At 34.5% G+C, this 21,315-nt stretch overlaps 3 protein-coding genes across 3 annotated transcripts in view; 1 reads left to right on the top strand and 2 right to left on the bottom strand.

Moving 5' to 3' along the window:
- Positions 1-6,503, bottom strand: part of LOC100636184 (heat shock cognate 71 kDa protein-like) — a 10,040-nt gene extending 3,537 nt beyond the window's left edge. The window contains exon 1 of the mRNA XM_019998415.1: positions 6,001-6,503. Coding sequence (XP_019853974.1) covers positions 6,001-6,503 — 503 coding nt within the window. The remainder of the gene's footprint in view (positions 1-6,000) is intronic.
- A 37-nt stretch (positions 6,504-6,540) lies between these two features.
- Positions 6,541-17,239, top strand: LOC109583407 (uncharacterized). Its single transcript, XM_019998736.1, has 5 exons — positions 6,541-6,837; positions 7,620-7,813; positions 9,623-10,292; positions 14,173-15,985; positions 16,360-17,239. Exons 2-5 carry the CDS (start codon positions 7,805-7,807, stop codon positions 17,111-17,113), a joined length of 3,246 nt encoding a protein of 1,081 aa, XP_019854295.1. The 5' UTR covers positions 6,541-6,837; positions 7,620-7,804; the 3' UTR covers positions 17,114-17,239.
- Positions 17,240-17,550: 311 nt separating this feature from the next.
- On the bottom strand, positions 17,551-18,475 carry LOC109583253 (uncharacterized). The gene is made up of 2 exons (XM_019998501.1): positions 18,171-18,475; positions 17,551-18,125 (listed from the first exon to the last, which is right to left on the bottom strand). The coding sequence occupies exons 1-2, from the start codon at positions 18,434-18,436 to the stop codon at positions 17,585-17,587; spliced, it is 807 nt and encodes a 268-aa protein (XP_019854060.1). The 5' UTR covers positions 18,437-18,475; the 3' UTR covers positions 17,551-17,584.
- Between the last annotated feature and the right edge of the window lie 2,840 nt (positions 18,476-21,315).

Here is a 21,315-nt window from a genome sequence, read left to right as displayed (position 1 = left end):
AAGTAGCACTGCACATGTAATACGTTTGTGAGAATAATTTAGGAAATCACTATTAATAATACTGTTATTTATATCCGTTATTATTATTAATTATAAGTAAGTTCTTGCAACATTTATTATTCTACCTGTCAAGTTTTCTATATCAAAATCCTCTAAAATAGTTTTATTGATCTTAAATAATGATTCGCTTCTATTAGGTGTATTGACCAATATTCCTGGGCTGTCTTCCAATGTATCAACAATTAGACTTACATCTTTAGCAATTGATGGAACTGGGTGCTTGTCAGAGATTGTCTTGTTTGAAGTTTCATTTTCAAATTGAGAACAGATTTCCTGGACAAAACCAACAGATCTTGCAGCACGACAAATAATTTTAGTTTGCATATTTGATTGTAAGTTACGTAAGATAGCTTTAAGTCTTCTATTGAGATGTTCAAGATGCAAGTCACATGATATATTACATCCAATACGACCATGTGTATTAATAAATCTACTATAAGCTAGTTGTTGTGCTTTTCTTTCTGAAAAAAGGAAATTGTACTGTAGAAGCAAGGTAACAGCTTCAATTCTGTAATTATATCTGTTGGTAGCATTAAAGACAATAAGTAAAAACTTCCATAGCATCATCACCCTCTTCCCATCTCCTTCCCTTGTGGCATCATGAAAGTCTTCCCATAAAAGCAATAGCGTGATTAACTCAGAAGTGTATGTAGCAATAGCATCAGATTCATCAATTCCAGTTGGTACACTCAATAACCTAACATAACGGTCAATAATTATTTGAGAAACCTCTTGAACTGTAGTAGGTCCATTTATTGTACGTAGGACTTCTTTTGCAGCAGCAACAATGTAACCAACCAGTACCTTGTAAAGAAAGTCCTCTGTAGCTTTGACGTTTTGCTTGGGATCTTTTGGAACTGATGTTGCTTGTAGTAAGTTTTTTAACTGCATTAGTGTCCCTCGTTGACGTCCAGATGACACTTTCATTAATCGAACGAAAATTACCTATAGTAAACAACTATAAATAATATAATCATCATCAGAGCATGCCATGCCTGTAACAAAGTGACCCTGGCATGCCAGTCTTCCACTACTGGTATGAGACCCTGTAGCTTTTCTTTGTTAGTGTTGTGATTTCTTCTAATTCCAATAGCTGATCTCGCTCTAGCTACAGTTAATTGATCTCCCCCTATCAAGATTTGGTACAATTTGTCATCTGTCACTTCTTCTGATTCTCCATTAGGTAAAGTATTCTGTGATGATACTTCTTTTGCTGGAACATACTTGTGTAGTTCATCCAGAATTTTACTCATTTCGTCAATTTTATTTTCATTACGAAGTATGACTCCTAGGGGTACCTAGTTTAAATGAAGATAAAAATTTACTAAATGATGTAAGCTATCCTTTACCACAGTTGACTTCTTAGACATTTCAGCTTGCCTTTCATGAGGAATATGCCACACAACAGTCCCTGCCTCCGAAATGAATTCAGTCATCCTTTGCACAAGTATCCTTAAAATTCAAATAATTATGATTGAAAGTAAATTAGTATCTACCTTGAAATTAAAATAGAAAAATGACTCTTTGTTTCGGATACATCATCTTTTGATGGTAACAGCTTGGAAACATTGATAAGACTACCTTTCATGGCATCAGATACTCCACTAAGATCAATTCGATCAAGGGCAGCATATGAATGAAAGTAGTGCAGGCTAATAGTGTGTGAATTTAATCTTTCATATGATGGACGGATGTTTTTGTCGATATTATCACCTACTATCTTGAAACCTTCCCAATTACTATTTGCAACTTCACTCTGCTCCAAGCTAGAACACTGAACAATCATATTCTCATCTGATCTTCTGCTACTGCATGTGTCTTCCAATTGTTCAGCAAAATCATCTATTTCACTCTCACTGCTGTCATCATCTGGTACAGATACTTCATTGTCAACTGTCTAAATAATAAATAATTTAAGTGAAACATACTTATTACCCAAAAAATCTTCTGTCTCTATGAATATGTCCTCGTGTCCATTACTAATGTCTTCAGGCTCTTCATCATATTCATTTGTGCTAGCAAACCTTTGTACAGGTGATGTTGATGCTTCATTCTATCAGTTTTTAAATGTAATACTTATAATAATTTAAAACATAATATACACGGCATACCTCCAAGTTTGGTAACAAACTAGTAGACCATAGCAATACCTTTTCATCAAATCCCTTTGACAGCCTTTCCAACAACTTTATAGTACCATCATGAGAGAGACAAATCATTAAAGGCTGTAAGCAGTTGTAAACCTATTTGGCGGCATGTTGTCATAAGAATTTGTAACAAACTATATACCTTAGTATTAGTGCCATTGCCATACAAAAGTAATGATACAGCTCTTTGCAAAAGACCCATTTTTGGAAGTCTTTTTTTAAGTAGCATGGATGCAATTGTGCAAGACAACTGCTGATCTCCTAATGCTAGCTCAGAAAGAACAGTTATCAGTGTTGGTGCGTTATTCCACAATTCATCTGATAGCACATCCCAAGAAAAATGCCGAACAGCTTCATTGCTATCTCTGAGAACTGAATTGTGTGTAGTGGAACAAATGTGCTTCATTTCCTTTTTCATTTGATCCAATAATTGAAGCAAAAATATGTCCCCAGTACGATCAGAATCTAGAAGAGACGTTGACAAAGATCTGTAACTTTTTCTTGCCATCCGCTTTATGTTTTCCTCTGTGAATGGACTCAAAGTATATGTCTTCTTGTATGTCTCATAAGGAACAGTGAGCTAAACATGCAAGGATTTTGAACAAGTTTATTAGACAACATTAATGATACTTACTATTGATGATGACAACTCTCTTGAACTACTAGATCTCTTTCTAGAGGTTCTAGGTGTGGATGTATAATTCTATATGAATTAATATATGTATAACTACATGCTATGAGTAATCGAAATATGGCACCTGGAGTTGTGGCTCAGTCACTTCTGTAGTTATGAGAGTTTCCAATTTAGATATTAACTTATTCTTCTCCTCTTCTACTTTCATCTTCAAGTTAAGTAATCTGTCTATACTGCCACAACAACTGTTACAGATGTAACACTTTCGACATTCGTCATCAACAACAGGTATTCGCCCACCAAATTTATCTTCTGACAAATCATTTAAAACACCCAGGTACTTCTTCGCAGCTTCTTCGAATAGTAACAACTTCTTTGCTTTTTGACTTTTCCCCTCCAATAACTGACAGCAGATGTAGCACTTACTGGCCATGACAATGCACGTGTCTCAAGCAGTATGCGGTAATTTTCAATTGTATACGGACTTATTTAATTAAGTGTATAAATGTCACGAAGAACGAGTGATCTACACTCATTCGACCAGACCCTCCCGTTGAGGGAGGGGCTGGCTACGCGAGACTACAGTCACAGTACAGGGCCGTAGCCAGGAACTTAAAACAGGAGGTTAGGAAATTGCTGCGCGCGAAGCGCGCAGCAAAAATTTTGACAAAAATGGGCGTGGTTGGTAGGCGTGGTCTTAATTTACGCACATGCGCATCTCAGCCATGTGCTGACTCAGCTAAAATGGCTATCTGTGCTTCTCGCTGTTGCCAAAATGCTAATCCTGCTTTTGCAGTGCTGTTCTTCATGACAGGAGCTAATCTAAAACTTTTTTGCAGCTACAACAGGGGGTTCGTCCGAACCCCCCGAACCCCCCCTGGCTACGGGCCTGCAGTATCACTTTTTCCTCACTTGAAGAATGATCTGATGGGACATGGACCTGCGCATAGACTGTTGGAGTAGATTGGTGTAAGAATTATCCTTGTAGCACCAACCAATACTGAGATACACACCGACAACTGGATTGACAGGACTTCTGACTTGATGATGAAGATGAAAAAGGTGGCTGAACAAAACGGCCGGTTCGCCGATTTTTGGATTTTCTCTTAGACAAGGTCTAGAGCCACGCTAGTAGTACCAATGGAGTCCTCTGGTCAAGATGAGGTCCTCTAAGAAGTCTGGTAAGCATAGGAGCTCGTTTTCCCGGTATAGCAAGGCTGCAAAAGTCGTGGCAGCCATTTTGTTTGGGGGTGAATCCTACTTAGTAACGCTACCGCGTTACTAATTATAGTCATAACGCATTATTTGATGTACATGTACCTTAAGTCCTCAACACAGTTTATACATGTGTTTGCATACTAAATGTATATAAAAGTGAGAACAGGAACATGTTATATTACATGTACTTAGTGGGACTACCTTAAAAAGACAATAGCTTTAAAGACACAATAGTTTGCATGTACATACAAATTTTAGTCATTTTCATAATACTGACTTTTTAACAAGGTTTTTAAAAAGGTTATTCACTGTCTGACATTTATAAATAAAACTGTATCATATCTTCTAAGCCTTTATAAACATACATAATTTGTTGCTCAAAACATAGTCCCATTCAAGGTCCATTGAAACTACCATTTTGTTAAAGTAACTACCGATACATACTTACATGTAGTTCACGTTAACAACAATCTTAATTACTAATAAACTCAATTGTTAGAAACATTATGCATTACATAGATGCACTTCATCAGCAACACCAAAAACTGGTAGAATGCAGTCTACCGCTCACATTTTAACAATCTTTTCTTTCAGGCATTAAGCTTATACATGTGTACATACCAGTGTTGTTTTAGTTCATGATTTACATTTTAGTTTTAGTTATGGTACTTTAGAACAAAGTATATTTAGTTCCAGTTCTAGTTATAGTAAAGCCTCAGCCTATTTATTTTAGTTATGATCATGTGATACCATTTTCTTTTAGTTATAGTTTTAGTTTTAGTTATAACAAACCAAACAATACGAAGCAAAAAAGTCATTGACTCATAACAATTTCAAATAATACCATTAACAAACACGCCCCACTAACAAAAGTACCCTCTCAACAGGGTCAATTTTGGTCAAATCAAAGTAGATTTCAATTAACAAGTAGGTGTGGCTAGTACTAGTACGAAACTGTTAATTCTATTTTAGTTATAGTTTTGACAAGTCATTTTAGTTATGATTCTAGTTATTTTGACATCAAATGGAAGAATTATAGTTTAGTTAACTAAATTACAATTTTGCTGTACTAAAATAGATTTAGTTATAGTTATAGTTAACTAATACAACACTGGTACATACATTAAAAGGGTACATGCAGAAACACATATTGTAAAGTATTAAAAATTCAGAGCCTGAAATAACAGTTAGACATCAGAAATTTTCCAACCATTTCACTCAATACCCACTCAAATTCTGTGTTGCTCTACCACGTTTTCTGACCAACACAATTTTAAAATAATGACATAAAATTAATTTAATTTATTATTAAAAGCAATTTAGAATCAAATAATCATGCCCTACCACAGGGTTTCCTTCATACAAAGAATAAGTGAGCTAAAGAGCATGCTCCATGAGCTAACAAAAACTACAATACATGCAGTACATGACATTTGGAGCAAATGTAAACATTCATAAAAATCTAATATTAATCAGAATAATTTGAAATTTTCTATACAACATAAAACATGTACATGTATATACATGTATCACAGAAAATTGTCAAAATGGAGAAATTCTCTCCTAGCCATTTTTGGTTGCTGTCCCTATTTTTGAGCAAATTTTAAATTTTTTATATAAAAATCCAAACATGATCATGTATCAGAAAAGTTATAGGAATCAGAAACTCTTTCCCTTTAATTTTGTCAAAAAACACATGTACCCTGTACAGGCTGTAACAGTACAGAAGCTTTAAATTAGCCAAATTATGCTAAAATCCTGTGGGAAACCTTGTCTAATGGTAAAACAATCTAAGCAATGTTCAGCGGACAAACATCTGAACATTGTTTGAATGCAATTTAAGGTTCTGTACATGCATGCCTAAACAAACAATACCAAATAATAATAAATATGATAACAAGAATGAAAAAGGCATGATCACTTAAAGGAATAAAGACAAACCTGCGATAGCTTTCCTCAAGAGAATTCCAACTGTGACTTTTATGACTCTCACTAGTACAATTTATGCAAATAAGGGTATTACATGTTTCACAGAAAATTTGTTTCTTATCGCTGTGGTGGCACGGCACAACAGTTGTGGTCACGGTAGAGTCATGGCCTGAAGCACTGACGGTAGATGCTACCTGAGATGATTTTGATTGAGAGCTATGCTCACTTAGCTTCATTTTATCATAAATATCTCGAAAATTATTGAGCTCGAAAGCTAAAGGTAGGTCAGAGACTCCAACGGTTCCTGGTATTTCTGTTATACAACGACAAATCGGGCAGTGTAGATAATAGTTATTTTCAGGTTTAGGGCATAAAGGGACGCCCTCTAGACATTTGAGACAGAAAGAATGATGACATGGTAAAATTCTGGGATTAGTATAAAGCTCTAAGCAGACCGAACAGGTGAGTTGCTCCTCTAGTTTCTTAAAATAATACGATCCTCGACTGGACGCCATCTTAAATTACTAATCAGCTAGGAGGAGTCTAATCAATATTCATGAATAGTTTTGAAATTGAGGGCCATTATGGCAAAGATCGACTTTCAAAGTATAAAGGAAGTCCTCAAAGTTCTAGATGATGTAGCGACAAGATATTCCAACGATGATTTGCTTTTACATAGCAGTGAGATCGAGACAGTTCACACAGAGTCGGTCCATATATTTATACCTTTATCTGCCTATGTGCAACGTGCTCCCCCAGTGTTTATAAGTGAAATGGCTGCTACCATCTCAAAATCTGTTGATCTGCTCGAGAAAATGAAGGTTGGGATTTTACAAAGATTTATAGATGGTAAGCTAAGTAGGACAAGCTGGGTGGTAAATGCTGAAGCATAATAATTGTAGCAATAGACACACCCCATGGAAAGCCGCTGTAACTAACATTTCTCATTCAGCACCCATGCACTGAATAGCCTAGCCCCGGGCGGTCAGGTGGTTACAAAACAAAGTAGGGGTAAGGCTGACTGTGAGGGTACCAGAACACCTGAAAGACATGTACATGTATATGTATGTAAACAAAGCCTTGGTAACAAAAGGGACATTTATTTCTGAGACGGTGTCATTTATAATGTGTCTGGACTAATGTATACAAAATTTAACGATAATTTCTAAAGAAAAACAAGATGGATAAAATTTTGCAGAAAAAAACAAAACAAAATCATAGAGAAATACTGTAGGGCGCCTTTTTTTCGAGGGCTATAAATTTCGCGGATTTCGCGATTTTTTAAAGATTCGCGAAAATTACTTTCGCGAAAATCAAATTAATACGGTACAAGATGGCAGACAGCATAAATTTGCGAAAATTAAATCCGCGAAATAAAAATCCACGAAATTTATAGCCCTCGAAAAAAAGGCACCCTACGGTATGACATGTATTACATGTTCATTTACCCAGACTCTAGAATCAAAAATGCATGGCCACATAATTATTTCACTCATGTGTGACAAGGTTTTACAGCTGTACATTATAATTAATGATAAGCCCTATGTACATGTACATGTACAGTATATTAAATTTTGCATTTCCCATTTAAACATGTTTTTTATTTTACATTATTAGTGTCTCTTTTACAGAACTTAAGCTAAAAAATAAAGTTGCTTCTCAGAACTTCCTTAAAGTCATTATGGCATTGGAAACACTTTTTATGGAGTGGTCATGTGATCAAAGGGTACAGGAGAGTTTGATACTGGTGGGTGTTGTTTATCTTCTCTTTCAGTAATTGCAATTACTTCAATGTCTTCTTAATGTTGACAGAATAATGAAAAAGGTATGCATTATGCTTTCATTATTGTCTTTTTGTTAATTTACTATGGGCATCCTATTATTGTGTGATGTACTAAAGCTAGCCTTATTTTCTGTCTTGTAAGACAAACAGTATTATAAATTTTTTATGATGTTTATGATTACATGATATGCCTTTATTATGGAAAGCTTAAAAATTTGACCAAATGCTATGTATGAACTATGTAGCTCATGGTATTTAATCAAAAATGGCTAGGAGAGAATTCTAATGTTTATTACATTTTCTGATATTGTGGGGAGGTTTTTGATGAAAACATTTTTTGATTGTGAATTATAAGTTTGAAATTAAATTGCAGTCAAAAGAAATACATTTTTATTATGATTAGATTGATAAGGCTTGATGTGCATGTGCAACTTTATCTATTTCATAATCTATTCAATGTGCAATCTAAACCCAGCCTAAGATACATGTACATGTACATGTAACTGTTCATATGTTATACATCAAGTATCCAGTTTGAATGGATTCCAATCAAATTTTTTGTATTTTTTCGAATTACATGGCTATGAGAGATTTATTAAATTTTTGATGGATTATTATGTATCGATTTTAAGCTGAATTTGATCAAAATTGAATGTAAAAATTAATTTGAAGCTACCATAATAAAATTAATGATTTACATGTCACATACAGTGTAATAGTAATATTATTCTAGTTAACGGAAGTAATATTGATAGCAATATTCCAGTATTGTGTAGCTCTAAATTTTTGTCAGTCTAAAATTTTGTCAAAATCTTAATTTTAAAATTTTTTGTCATTTTGTTATAATTCCACATACTATTCAAGTGGGGCAAAAAATTTTTCGCGAGAAGTTTTTTCACAAATTTGAAACTTTGACCAACAAAAATGTAGATCTATACTGTAATGCGATAAATTGGGTAACGGACTGGAAATTTAGATGTCATATGCTGCCTATTTACAATGTACATGTATCCCATTGTTGATAAGTGCATCATTATTCATAGTTCCAAATTTAGTATTATTACTATGTGAAAAATACCCTCACTCACAATTTATTGTAGTAGTATAGATTTTAATGTACATTTAATTGACCATATACACTGTACATGTACAGTGTATGTCTATATATTACAAGTACATGTATGTACTGATGTTATTGTATACCGTAGGTTGGGTTATATTCGTGGCTGCTAATATTCGCAATTTTTTCCCGCAGCTAGCATTTGCCATAGCAACTAGATGCTATTTTAATTGAAAACGGCGCGTTATTGAAGCACAGCACCCGATTGCAGTGTTCTTGAGTTGTTATTCTTCTTGCTGTTACTAATCCTTGGACTCTTTGAAGCTGTTTTAGCCAGTTCTTTTCAGAAATACTCTACTCGCTCTGCCTCGCCATGTCTTTTGACTCTCCACCCATTCTAGTTAGTGTTTAGTAACTTGGGTGTGGTTTATAATCATGACCGACCAACCAGCAGTGATTTTGTAGCGAAGAACTCAAAGGTAGCGGTCCATCTATACAAGAAGATAACAGATACAGAACTGGATTCTGGTTGGCTCTACTCAAGTAGCTAATTAGCTGCTGAACACTGTAATTGTATAAACACGTGGTCAATTGTCATAGCAACAATCAATTTGTTTCCATGGTATTTAATTGAACTTCTTTATTAGTTTTCATCACTGTGAATATTAGCAGCCGTGAATATTAGCAGCCACGAATATAACCTGACCTACGGTAGTATGTACATGTACATGCATTAGTAAGTTTCAGGTGCTTATACATACTGCATTTGTCTCTTTTATTTTCTCATATAGTATATTTTTGCTGCTGCCTTGACCATTTCAAACTGCATTCAAAACAACATGGATCTCTACATGTGCTTCCACCCCAACACACCTATCCTGTCAATTCTAGAACCATACTTTGGTAACTCTGATCTTCTAATTAGCTCTTGCACGAAGTTCATTCGTAACAATTTTTCGTGGTATCTACACAAGTCTGACCCTCAAGCTATTGATTGCTGTAGTCACATCAGTGAACTCATGGATTTGCTTCTTCAGTCATTTAGCCCAACTCCGCTCTCTGCTTCTAGTATAAGCCTTGAACCAATGGAGATACTTCATATGCTAGAACAGCTTAGTGTCAATGAAAAGAATAGGAAAGCCATTATTTGTCACTCCAAACTTGTTGAGGTAATGTCACACTTGTTGCAAGGGAAGGATCAAAAGAAGGATAGCATAATTGGCTCCTTCAATCTACTGTTAGGCATTTTATCACCATTCTCGATTCCCCCACTCAAAGCTGGTAAAGCTAAAGGGGTCAAACCTAATCCTGAAAAAAAGAAGGAAGAAATTGATTATAGATCAATGCTATTGGAGTCTCTGCCTCATCTCGTACCGTGGCTCAAGGACGTAGACTGTCAGTCTTCAGATGATTTAAAAGAACTCCGTGATGCTCTACTTCATCTTCTACAGGAGAAACCAGGTAAAACAAATACATATATTAATAAAAGTTACATGTGTAGGCTACTCTGATCTTTTATGCATACATGTATTGCTATATACATGTACATGTACATGTATTGCTATATACATGTACATGTACATGTATATGTACATGTTATTACTGTATTGACCTATGCTATCTCTACATTCCATTTTTAGTACACATACGTGTATCTTAGTGTTGTCTTAGTGTTCTCCCACAAATGTACAGGTGTAACAGTATATAATGTTATACATTTTTAAAGATACATGTAATACACGTACTTGTACATGTAACTTTTGGTCAAACCAGAGGGGATTTTTGTTACGAGAGGGTTAGTGATTTTCCAAATCATTTTTTATTACATGTACATATGACTTTTCCTTTAATCATTGCTGCTTCATAAAGGACTGTGGCATACCTTTTGTATATTTCACTCTACATTGTCATACATGTACATGTAGTTGCATTCATTTTGATTTATATTGGTGTTTGGAAATAATGAGTTTAATTTATTCATTTAGATATAGTTTTTACTGAATTTAATTTCACAAATTGTAACAATTACATGCATTTGCAAAATAGCAAAAAATATTATTTATTGAGTATGTTTCTTATACATGTGTAGAAACTGTCCTCTGAATACTAAAAAAATTGTGATCAAAATTTCTATTGTAAGTTAATTATATGCCAAAAAAATTTTGATACATGTACGTGTACAATGAAAAGAAATAAAGTAATAATGTTACTTAAATCATATTTCTAGTAATACTTATAACATGGCTACGAGTGATGTATCTAATTTACAGTCACTGATCCAGAGGGCACGTGGCCCAAGGGGGAGGTGACTGTAAATTAGATACATTGTAAATCGTGAACTAGCCATGTTATAAGTTGCTTATGTCAGGATGACACACATCAAAGGCTCTGGGGGCATGCGCATGTGCACCTTTACCACCTGCTAGACGTTGAATAATATGGCTGAAGCTACTGATTATGAGCCTGTGAGCAAGAGATTGAAAAGAAGTAAGATTTTAGATAATGAAGAGGTGGAAATAGTGCCCGAAGAAGAGAGGGAAACAGTGCCAGAACAAGAGGAAGAGATGGAAGTGGCATTAGAGGATGAAACACTGGATGGAGAGATATTTGTGTGCCTAAAGAAGTCCTTACAGACATATCAAGCTAGTTTTGTACCTAAAAATACTGCCATCAACACAAAGTGGGCTGTATCGAATTTTATTGATTGAAAAACCTCTTATAACCATCGTCATCCTGATGAGCTATGCCCTGACTATGTATTATTGAGTGACAGTTCCCTGAACTTTTTTTATGGCTACAGAGCTACATGTGTATATTTTACACACGAGAAAGAAAGACGGTACCAGCTATCCTCCTAAGACATTGTATTTGTTGCCATGTGGATTATATCGCTATATGAAAGAGAATAAAGAGTGTGTGCTTAATATATTCAATCATGAAGACCCAGACTTTAAAAAGCTATTCCAGACTTGTGACAGTTATTTCCGAGAGCGTCGTGATGATGGCGTAGGGAGTGAGAGTTCTGCAACTGAGGCTTAACTAGGGAAGATGAGGAAAAGCTGTGGGCATCTAAAGTGCTACATGTAGATCCATCACATCCTGAAGGACTACTTAATGCTGTTTTTTTTGAATGGCAAAAATTTTGCGTTATGTGGTGGTACTGAACAAAGGTCACTGAAGCTATCTCAGATTAAGAGGAATATCTCGCCTGAAGGGAAAGTACAATACACTTATGCAGAAAACTGTTCTATAAATAGGGCAGGCAGTTTTAATCATCTAAATATTCCCAACAAGGTTGTTCATCAGTACATGTACATTGTAAATGGAGAATTCTCTCCTAGCCATTTTTGACAAAATATCATGGATCAGGGGTTTTCTACAAAACTCTACTGAACAAGCTAAATAGCACACCTCATGAGTTGAACTACATGTACATGTACATGTGTATACTGGGAAATTGTGATTGTCGCACTTCCATCTACATGTGCATTGCATGTGCATATGATCTTGTAATGTTATTGAGGTAGATTGAGAGCATTTTCCCGGCACTTGTATTGAGTCAATAGTCAATGCACTATGACAATGCAATTTTGATAAAATTCCAATTACAATGTACATTCTGTTCAGGCTTGTAATTGAACCTTTAATTTCAATTAAAATTTGCTCCCTTTGTCAAACATTAAAACTTATATATAGCCAAATACATGTAAAATTAAAATTTGATTAGAATTAGCTCAAACTTGATTCATAACATGCATATATTAAATTGAGCGTTCTTTCCTAGCCTTTTTAATGAAATACCATGGGCTTTTATATACAGTACATGTTCATGTACACGTATGTAGTCTATGGTCTTTGGCCAAATTTTTGAGTAACGTTAAAAATTCAATTGTGATTGGAATCACCTCAAACATTCTACACAACATTATAAGTCGATGACTCGACATACAGCAGAACTCAGGGCCAAGTTAATACACTTATGTTATTTAAACGCTTACAAAACGGTACTGTTACTACTAGTATGGTTTGTAGTTCAGATTTTTATGTATACACTGTACTTAGTACGAGATGTTTATACAGTAACATTATAACATGATACGCTACATGAGCATAGCATTATACAGTACAAATGGCACTAACGCTAATGTTCAAATATTACATATACAGTAAGTGCTATGGTACGTACATACTTAATACATACGGGTATGTTACGGTATGAAATTGTGTATCAAAGTTAACTTGGCCCTGATCTCTGCTGTACATGTACATGGTATATCGTCTATCTGAAAATTTTTACTGTAATTTTAATTTTACTAGATTAGAATTTCTCAAAAATTAGATCACCTATATAATCACATGCCACACTCAATAATACATGACACAGTCTTATTTACATGTAGTAAAAATTAAATCACAGCACAATTTTAAAACACAAAATTTTTTACCGCACAAATTTCCTGATTTATGGTATTATGTATGAGAAAATGTAATAAGAATTAAGAATTTTCTTCTGCCCATTTTGATGAAATACATGTACATGTACATCTATAGTCTATGAATAGTGCAAAACTCCCACATAATTAAGATAATTTCCAAATCCTTGTTCCTGCTTATCTTAATGAGTTTATTATAAAATAGCTGTGCACGTGTGACTATACACCCAAGTTTTGGAGCACATTCTTTTTTCAACTAACAAAATTGTGACACGAGGTAAGTCGGACTGATACGGCAGTCATAATTCACTTCTTCCTTTCTTGGACAATGATATGAAGGGACAGAAATCTGCCAATAGCGCATTGTAGTAGAATAGTGTAAGTATTAGTCTTGTAGCACCAGCTAAAATTTTGATACACCTTGTTAACTTTTTAAAGACTTAATGATGATGATGATGATGAAAAGGGTGGCTGACCAAAATGGCCATTTTGCTGTTTCCTCATAGACAAGATTTAGGGCCACACTAGTGATGGCAATTGAGTCCTCTGGTCAAGATAAGGTGCTCTAAGAATATTGGTGAGCACTGGAATTTGTTTTCTTGGTATAGCAAGGCTGTAAAACTGTGACAGCCATTTTGGCTGGGGTGAATCCTGCTTAGTAATGCAATGATATTACTAATAGTATGTGCCAATTGAATTTGAATGTTTTTGTTTCTCATAATTTGTAATATCTCATACAGTATGTAGCTTTTTAGGTATTATCAATACTTTAACTGCTGTACATGCAATTACACATTAAAATGTACTTGTGTACTATACAATTTGAAAGTTAGTTAGGCCCTACCAATATAGATACATGTACTTTGATGTTACCAATAGCTGTCATTTTATTATTGTTTTTTGTATAGTTTCCAGTATTCAGAGAATGGCAGGTCAATGTTTCCAGTACAAGCATTATGAGCTTGTTGTTCTACTAGCTAGTCAAGCTAATGACTGCTCTCTTCTTGAAATGAAAGCACGTTATGAACTGTACTGCAGAGAACAGATCCTACTTCAGCAGAAAGAGAAGGAATTTCGTACATATGAGCTTAAACGTGAACGTCAGCTATTGTATGGTGAAGCAAGAAAGATTGTACCAGCTCTCATTAAGTGTGATCTTGGCAATCGAGAAATTAGGAAAATGTTGGATAATATGCTCATTGATATTGTTCGCGATTTGAATGAACAGTCTGGAATACGTAGCAAGAAGGGAAACACTTTCTTCAATTGTCTCCTTTGTCACAAGCCTGATGGACTAGCCAGAGGTCACTTTTGGGCCAAATCTCATATCATTGCAATCCGTGGGAGTGACAAGAAGTTTTTCAAAGATCGTGCCAGCCTACATAGAGAACCTCAAAAGAAAGAAGTCTCTCAGCTCATTTATTACATGTTCTGCCATACTTGTGACAATGAGATTCTAAGCGTTGACGAAAATTTATTTTCTATAAATATTATTCGTGTCATTTATCCTCAACTTAACTCACTGTTACCGGCAGAAGAGCATGTGATTTCCTATGAAGGTAATTGGCTTTATCGTTTTTGTCTCGCACTGATCTTTCGATGTTTTTGCCTTCTAAAAAATTTCAACAGCTATAGTAACTCTGAAGTTGCTTATAAAGTGTTTGAAGCTATTCGTTCCATTCTTCTTGCAAAGTCTGATGAAGTTGAAGTTGATTACCCAACTGTATTGATGTTTTTTACTCCAACAAGTGTTGCTGTGGATGAGGAGGAAAGCGGTAAAGAAGAGGCTGAGCCTTTTTCTATTTTAGCTGGTGTTTCTGATGGCAAGGAAAAAGGTGCAGTCAAATGTATTTCTAAAAAATGTCTTGACCCCAATGATTTTGCAAAGATGATACAAGAAAGCTCCAACATACTTGATGAGCCATTATATATTGATGGAAGTGATTTTTCACGGGTTAGTTACATGTCACTCTATGAAAGGCAAGGGAGAAATCAGCGGAGAGCACACTTTATGCTTAACAAGCAAGGTATCTTCAATATAGTTGTTCTTGTGGAAAAAGAAGTCATAAAGCCAGAGCATCAAGACTTTGTTATTAGTCCAAAAGGCGGTACCCTACATATACCACCTAATGATGTCAGAATGAGTGTACTACCTCCAGCAATCCTTCAAACATACAAAGAGAGAGTGCCACGTATTCTTGTTGATCTCCTTGAGTCTGATCCTAAAGTTAGTGAGCTCAATTCTATGCTGAAAATTTCTTGTATGGATCCTCACATGCCATCTCCCAGCTCTGTGCTTCCGTTACAAATAAATAGCACTGTGGAATACAATATTAATCTTCTTCCAATCAAGCATTATATTGATCGTAATCGCAATCTACTACAATTACCTCCAAATCATAGTGTATTACTTCATTGCACACAGCATGGTGAAACGACCTGTAGTGGAAGAACAGTCATTTTAGCTCTTAATGATAAAAATCGTCCTTATTCTATTATACACTCATACAAGCCAAACATGCTTATCAGTTTGGGGTACTATGTATCTTCAGAGGACTTTAGTTTTACTGGAAGGTTGGAGAATGAGAGTCATAAAGGAATGGAGCTTTTAGTTCAAGAAAATGATGACCTTATAGGATTGGCTGCTCAGCTAATTCCATTGACTTTACACGACATTGGATTGCTTGATTATAATTCTTTGCTGCTCTGTCATCAAGCTGGGTAAGTAGAGGAATGCAAGTACATGAGAGTTTCTATTGAATGAATGAGTCCCATCTCTTATTTACTAGGGGTATTGTATGCATTTAGTTTGTTTATAACAATGCCTTGGACATCTACTGGTAGATTGCACAATTAAAACACAAAATGAATTGTTTATACAGGCCCATTAAGCTTTGAGCCTATGGTACATGAATAAACCCAGCTGGTAGCTAAATGTACATTTTTTGAGCAAGAATGCAAACTGTTATTACATAACATTAATCACATTAGAGAGAGAGAGCAACACTACTGTAATGTATTGTATTGTGTGGTTAATTGTTATCCATGGTATATATTCTACATGAATTGTAATAAGCTTTTGGAATTTTTTATAGGATTTGTGTTGATAGAAAATGTGTTCCTGGGCTAGGATGTTGGTACTGTTCTCTTTCTTGTGAGATTTGTCGTAAACCACACATATTTGGCTCAATAGTTAAACTTATAAATGATATCGTGTTTAAATTTTGCTCTCAAGACTGCCTTAATTTCTATCATAAGGTCTTTGATGATCTGACGATGATGAAGGACATAAAACCTCCAGATTCTGAAGAAAATTCTGACAGTACCACTGCGAGTCAAGATTTTAACCAGGACAAAGGTGCTTTGGGAGATGGAAATACATCAGAAAATGCAAAAGAAACAAAGAAAGGTGATGACGAGAGTTTGATTGAGATGGCTTATAATAAAACGTTAACTTCTTCAATTGTTAATGAAGTAATTTCTCAAATGAACAATGCAGTTCTGATCATGAACATAATTTGCACCTTTGAGACACATAACAGTCTAAAAGCTCAAGCTACTATTAAAATTTTTCATACTTCAGCTGAAGGTATTCCATATGTTCCAGTGGCACCAAACACCTACCTTATGGTTTCATATCTACAGCTAGCATTTGAACAGTATATTGATGTTTACTGTGTAGCTAATGATGGGTCTCTACTGGAAAGAATTTATCCACAGAATGATGATTCTCTTAAGAGTCATGACATCTTTTCATCTCTTTCTCAGAGAAAAATATTTTTGGCCTGCAATCTGCATGAAGCACTGGGTGATATTAACATAAAAGATCTCTCTAATTTAGCCAAATAAACTGATGATGCATCCATCCACTTATGCAATAATTACTTTTTATTGTGCAATGTGCAGATGACTTCCTTGTTTTTGCTACCTCTAATAAAATTAGTTTCATATGTTTTGGTTTGTCTCTGTTCATAATGAAATAAATTTTAACAGAAATATCATGTGGCAATTATGTATAAGCTTAAGGTATTTCTTACATGTAGGTTTTTATTGCTGTTCGCTTAATTTTTGTCCCATATTGATACTTTTCATAGTACATAAAATTTTTATAAGAATTTTAGATTTATGCAAAGAAGCATGGTTGATAGCTTCATTATACAATATTTGTTTTCCATTCTAAGTCATATGGCCTTGTTACAACAATACTAGTGCCCTAATAACTAGCAGAATTATTAGAATTATATTTCACATTGTGGCACATTAATACTAACTATGTAGGTCTATTAATAGAAATTAATCATACATGTATTTAATTTTAAGTTACATTATGATTTGTTTATTGATCAAAAATAAAAGCCCTTCTGCTTCCTCTTCTTCATTGCTAATGCTTGGACATTCAAATTGTAGTTTGAATCCCATGCTTTGTGTTGAGTCCTTCTCACTCAAAAACAATAACAAGAAGTCTGATGTCTTGATGTGTCTGTGAGCGATAGAGTTTATATCATTACCAGTTATTGGCTGGTAGTGAGTATGAGTCTTGTAGTCAATGATTTCTAATGAATCTCCTTCAGCAATATCTAATACTGAGGAATATTTTGAGATAGAGATGTGTCTGTTTTTGCATGGCATGCTGACATTGTATACACAAACTTCATTTCTTAAGTAATCACTGCATCCATATCGTGGTGATTTAGCAATTGAAATGCCTCGAGTATCAATGAATCCTGTATGAAGAATGTTACCAATTTGACAATTGTTGTCTCCAATTTTAGGATTGTATAGTTTACAGGCAGCAGGACAAGTAGGTACTGCCATACTTTTTTCTTTAGCATATCTCTGAACAGCAAAGCATCTAAAAGTGCTATCATTGACATTCAAATAAGTTATATGCTGAAATAATGCTTACTTTGGTGGTATTTCCATTGCTGGTAGAGCATTATGACTAAGTTTACCAATGAGATCAAGGTCTGGGTGCTTAAATGATGGAAGTTCAGTATTATTGGATACTTTTGGACAAGTTTTCCAAAACTTTTTCCTTGCTTTATTTTGATGAAGGCAAGTTAGCTTGCCAATATTCATTGCTGATGGCTGTTGCAGATCACTTACTAAAGGAGCAGTACATAGTGTTATACCCATTACCACTAGAGTAGCAGCCAGTACTAATGAAGGCATTTCTATTATTCACTGTTACTGTTTGATCCAGTTGTGCATCAATCCAGATGTGTCTATAGCTACATCATATAATTTTGGGACTATTTGTATGCTTATGAAAGCACAATCTGTTATTGTTAGACCATCTGGAGGAGCTCTAAATCTACATTATATAGTTGTTTCTTCAAATGATTAATGCTGCTTACTTGTTCTTATGCTCTTATATTCTGGATCACTGGTGTACATTTAGGTCACTAATAGCTATAAATGAGCCTGTAGAAGTATAAAGCTAGATTATGACATAAAATTGGAGAGCTAGACTATAATAAGTCACTATAAATCTGGCATCATACTTAAAAGACAATAGCAACTCTAGTTGTTAATGTTGCAAGATTCAAGTAAATGTACCAGGTTTGTGTTGAAAACTATATTGTCTACCCTGTATTACCCTTAAAAAAATATTTTTTAGCATTAGAACAAGGCTAGTCTTACAAAAGTTTTCATAGCAAAGACATAATCATGAAAAAAATTATTTGACGGTATGAATTAAGGGTCAATTATGTTGTTTTACCAGCACAATATCTCATTTTGATTACACAATCCATTACAGTTACTCAGTAATTCAAGAAATCATTAAAAAAGTTTTCAGTTAACTTGAAATTTAAGATTTTATTGACTAGTGCATATAAAATAAATTGATCCTTAATTAATTATGCATTGTAAATTAAGAGCCATTAATCAACACACATTTTGATACAGAAACACCACACATCATTGACCTTATTCATCACTGTAGTAAGACATAGACTAATAAGGGAATGATGAAAAAGAAAACTGGGTAATCTGCAATAAACAACATTACTTGTTCATCAAATCAATATGCATGTGAGACTAGAAAAACAAAATTATCAAGAAGTAGAATTAGATTCAACCAGTTTGAGTTAAGTATTTTGTATCTGAAAAGTTATGATTTCGCTTAAAGATACAGCCACAAAGGTTACTTACACATTAAATGCATTGTAAATGATTATTTGAGCTTAAAATATCCAAGATGTTTATCTAAGTTATTTTCCACTGCTATTGTACTGTTAAAGTGGATGTAATATTTCATTAATATAATGTACTTTTGTGTGTTAATGCTACTTTACCTATTATGCTAAATAAGTATGTCTTGTTTTGTTTGGTAATGGGAGAAAGAGTTTGTGCTTTCACTTTGAGCACACAGTAGATCTATATTGTACATGGATCAAAACAAACTTGTCACTATAACAATTAAGCAATTATTATTAAAGAGATATCTCGTTGTTTACTTTTAATTTAATGAGGCTTTGTGACGTCACTATGATGATTTCGTAAAGTCATTAATCAAACATATCATACATTGTACTTTACTGTTCATTTGTTCTAGATACTACTCAAAGACACAAACTATTTCTCAAAATTTGACATGTTTTGCAACTGTCATAATGTTTGCTTGTGCTAACAGTAGGCATATAGTAAAGCGGTATTGGTCATGATTGTGTGAGTGACCTGAATTTTTGACACACAATCGATTCAAAAATGACTCGAAGTTGGCAAAATAATATTGTGTTGAGTTTATGCCGAGTGTAAACTGGGCCTTATACACATGTACATATAATTTGTCATGCTTTAAGTCCCTAGAAGAAGAGTTTTGAATACTGAACAGTGATGTATGAAAATCAGAGTGTGCATGAACTCCCAACTGCCATTAAGGAAAAACATAAGGAGTTCCTACAATCGTCACCATAGCAAAAGGCGATTGACTTAGAATAAACCACAAAAGTAATGACATAAATGGCTGTTTTTGTGCAATTGCAGCTGAGTAAACACTGCTGCAAGAGAAAATGTTTACTTTAGTTATAGTTTCAGTTTGCAAGGCTTAGCATGTCAATGCTATAGTAAACAGTGAACCGCATAAAATCCCTGAGACGAATTGATCTAGTTGTATAGTCAAAATGTGTTTTACTATTCTTGTTCTCTCTCTTGTTCTTTTGTCGGTTTCCAGTGAAGAGATTACTATAAGTAAGGAATATGAGTTGGATAAGTTCTTGTGTGATGAGACTCACTCACTGGATGATGATATTGTGTTGGTGTTATCTGATAACATCACTCACTTCATTAGTAACAATGTATCATTTTGTGGTGTGATTAATGATACCTATTCACTGACACTAACCAGTGAGTCATCAAAGCAAGCTCTTATACAGTGTAATGATTCCGGTATGCTGCCAAACAGTGGGTTTGCTTTCATCAATATACACAGCCTGACTTTAACCAGGTTAGTATTCACAGGCTGTGGTGAAGAATTGAAGAGACTAGCTGCGATAGGGTCAATCAATTCTAGAGGGTCTCCAATGCATTTCACACAGTATCATTCAGCTGTTTTGGTATTCTTTCATATCAATACATTACTCATTGATGAGGTCAATATTACTAACTATTATGGTTTTGCTATTCTTTCTATCAATACAAGGAATACTTCAATTAACTATTGTAACATTACAAATTCGTATGGTGGGAAGGGTGATGGCTTTAAAAAGGATTTTGGATCTGGTTTGTTCTTCCTCTTCACAGATGTAGCATCATCTGGCAATTGTAATTTAACTATTCAGCGCTGTATTTTAAGCAAAAATTTTGAGTATTATCAATCAAAAACTGAATCCATATGTGACTTTTATCATCCGAAGCATAATCAGGAACACATAATTCCAATATTCAATGCTGCAGGTCTGTCAGTTTTTAATTTGCAAAAAAAGTTCATAACCAATATTCAAGTGATGCAATCACAATTTATTCATAATCGTGGGACTTTAGCTGCAGCAGTCTTGATACTATACTACAACAGTGTTCAACAGTCACAAGTTCATATATCAAATGCT

The sequence above is a fragment of the Amphimedon queenslandica genome, unplaced genomic scaffold (assembly GCF_000090795.2).
Source record: "Amphimedon queenslandica unplaced genomic scaffold, v1.1 AMPQUscaffold_13518, whole genome shotgun sequence".
Lineage (NCBI taxonomy): Eukaryota > Metazoa > Porifera > Demospongiae > Haplosclerida > Niphatidae > Amphimedon > Amphimedon queenslandica.
Note: the sequence above shows the minus strand (reverse complement) of the source record. Positions and strands in the feature narration are given on the sequence as shown.

Excerpts from the sequence above, each read along its gene's own strand:
- LOC109583407 (XM_019998736.1), top strand. Across the intron at positions 10,293-14,172 it reads TCTTCTACAGGAGAAACCAG|TTTCCAGTATTCAGAGAATG; the intron begins GTAAAACAAATA and ends TTTTTTGTATAG. Across the intron at positions 15,986-16,359 it reads CTGCTCTGTCATCAAGCTGG|GATTTGTGTTGATAGAAAAT; the intron begins GTAAGTAGAGGA and ends AATTTTTTATAG.
- LOC109583253 (XM_019998501.1), bottom strand. The coding sequence starts at position 18,436 with ATGCCTTCATTAGTACTGGCTGCTACTCTAGTGGTAATGGGTATAACA. Across the intron at positions 18,126-18,170 it reads GCAATGGAAATACCACCAAA|CACTTTTAGATGCTTTGCTG; the intron begins GTAAGCATTATT and ends TGTCAATGATAG.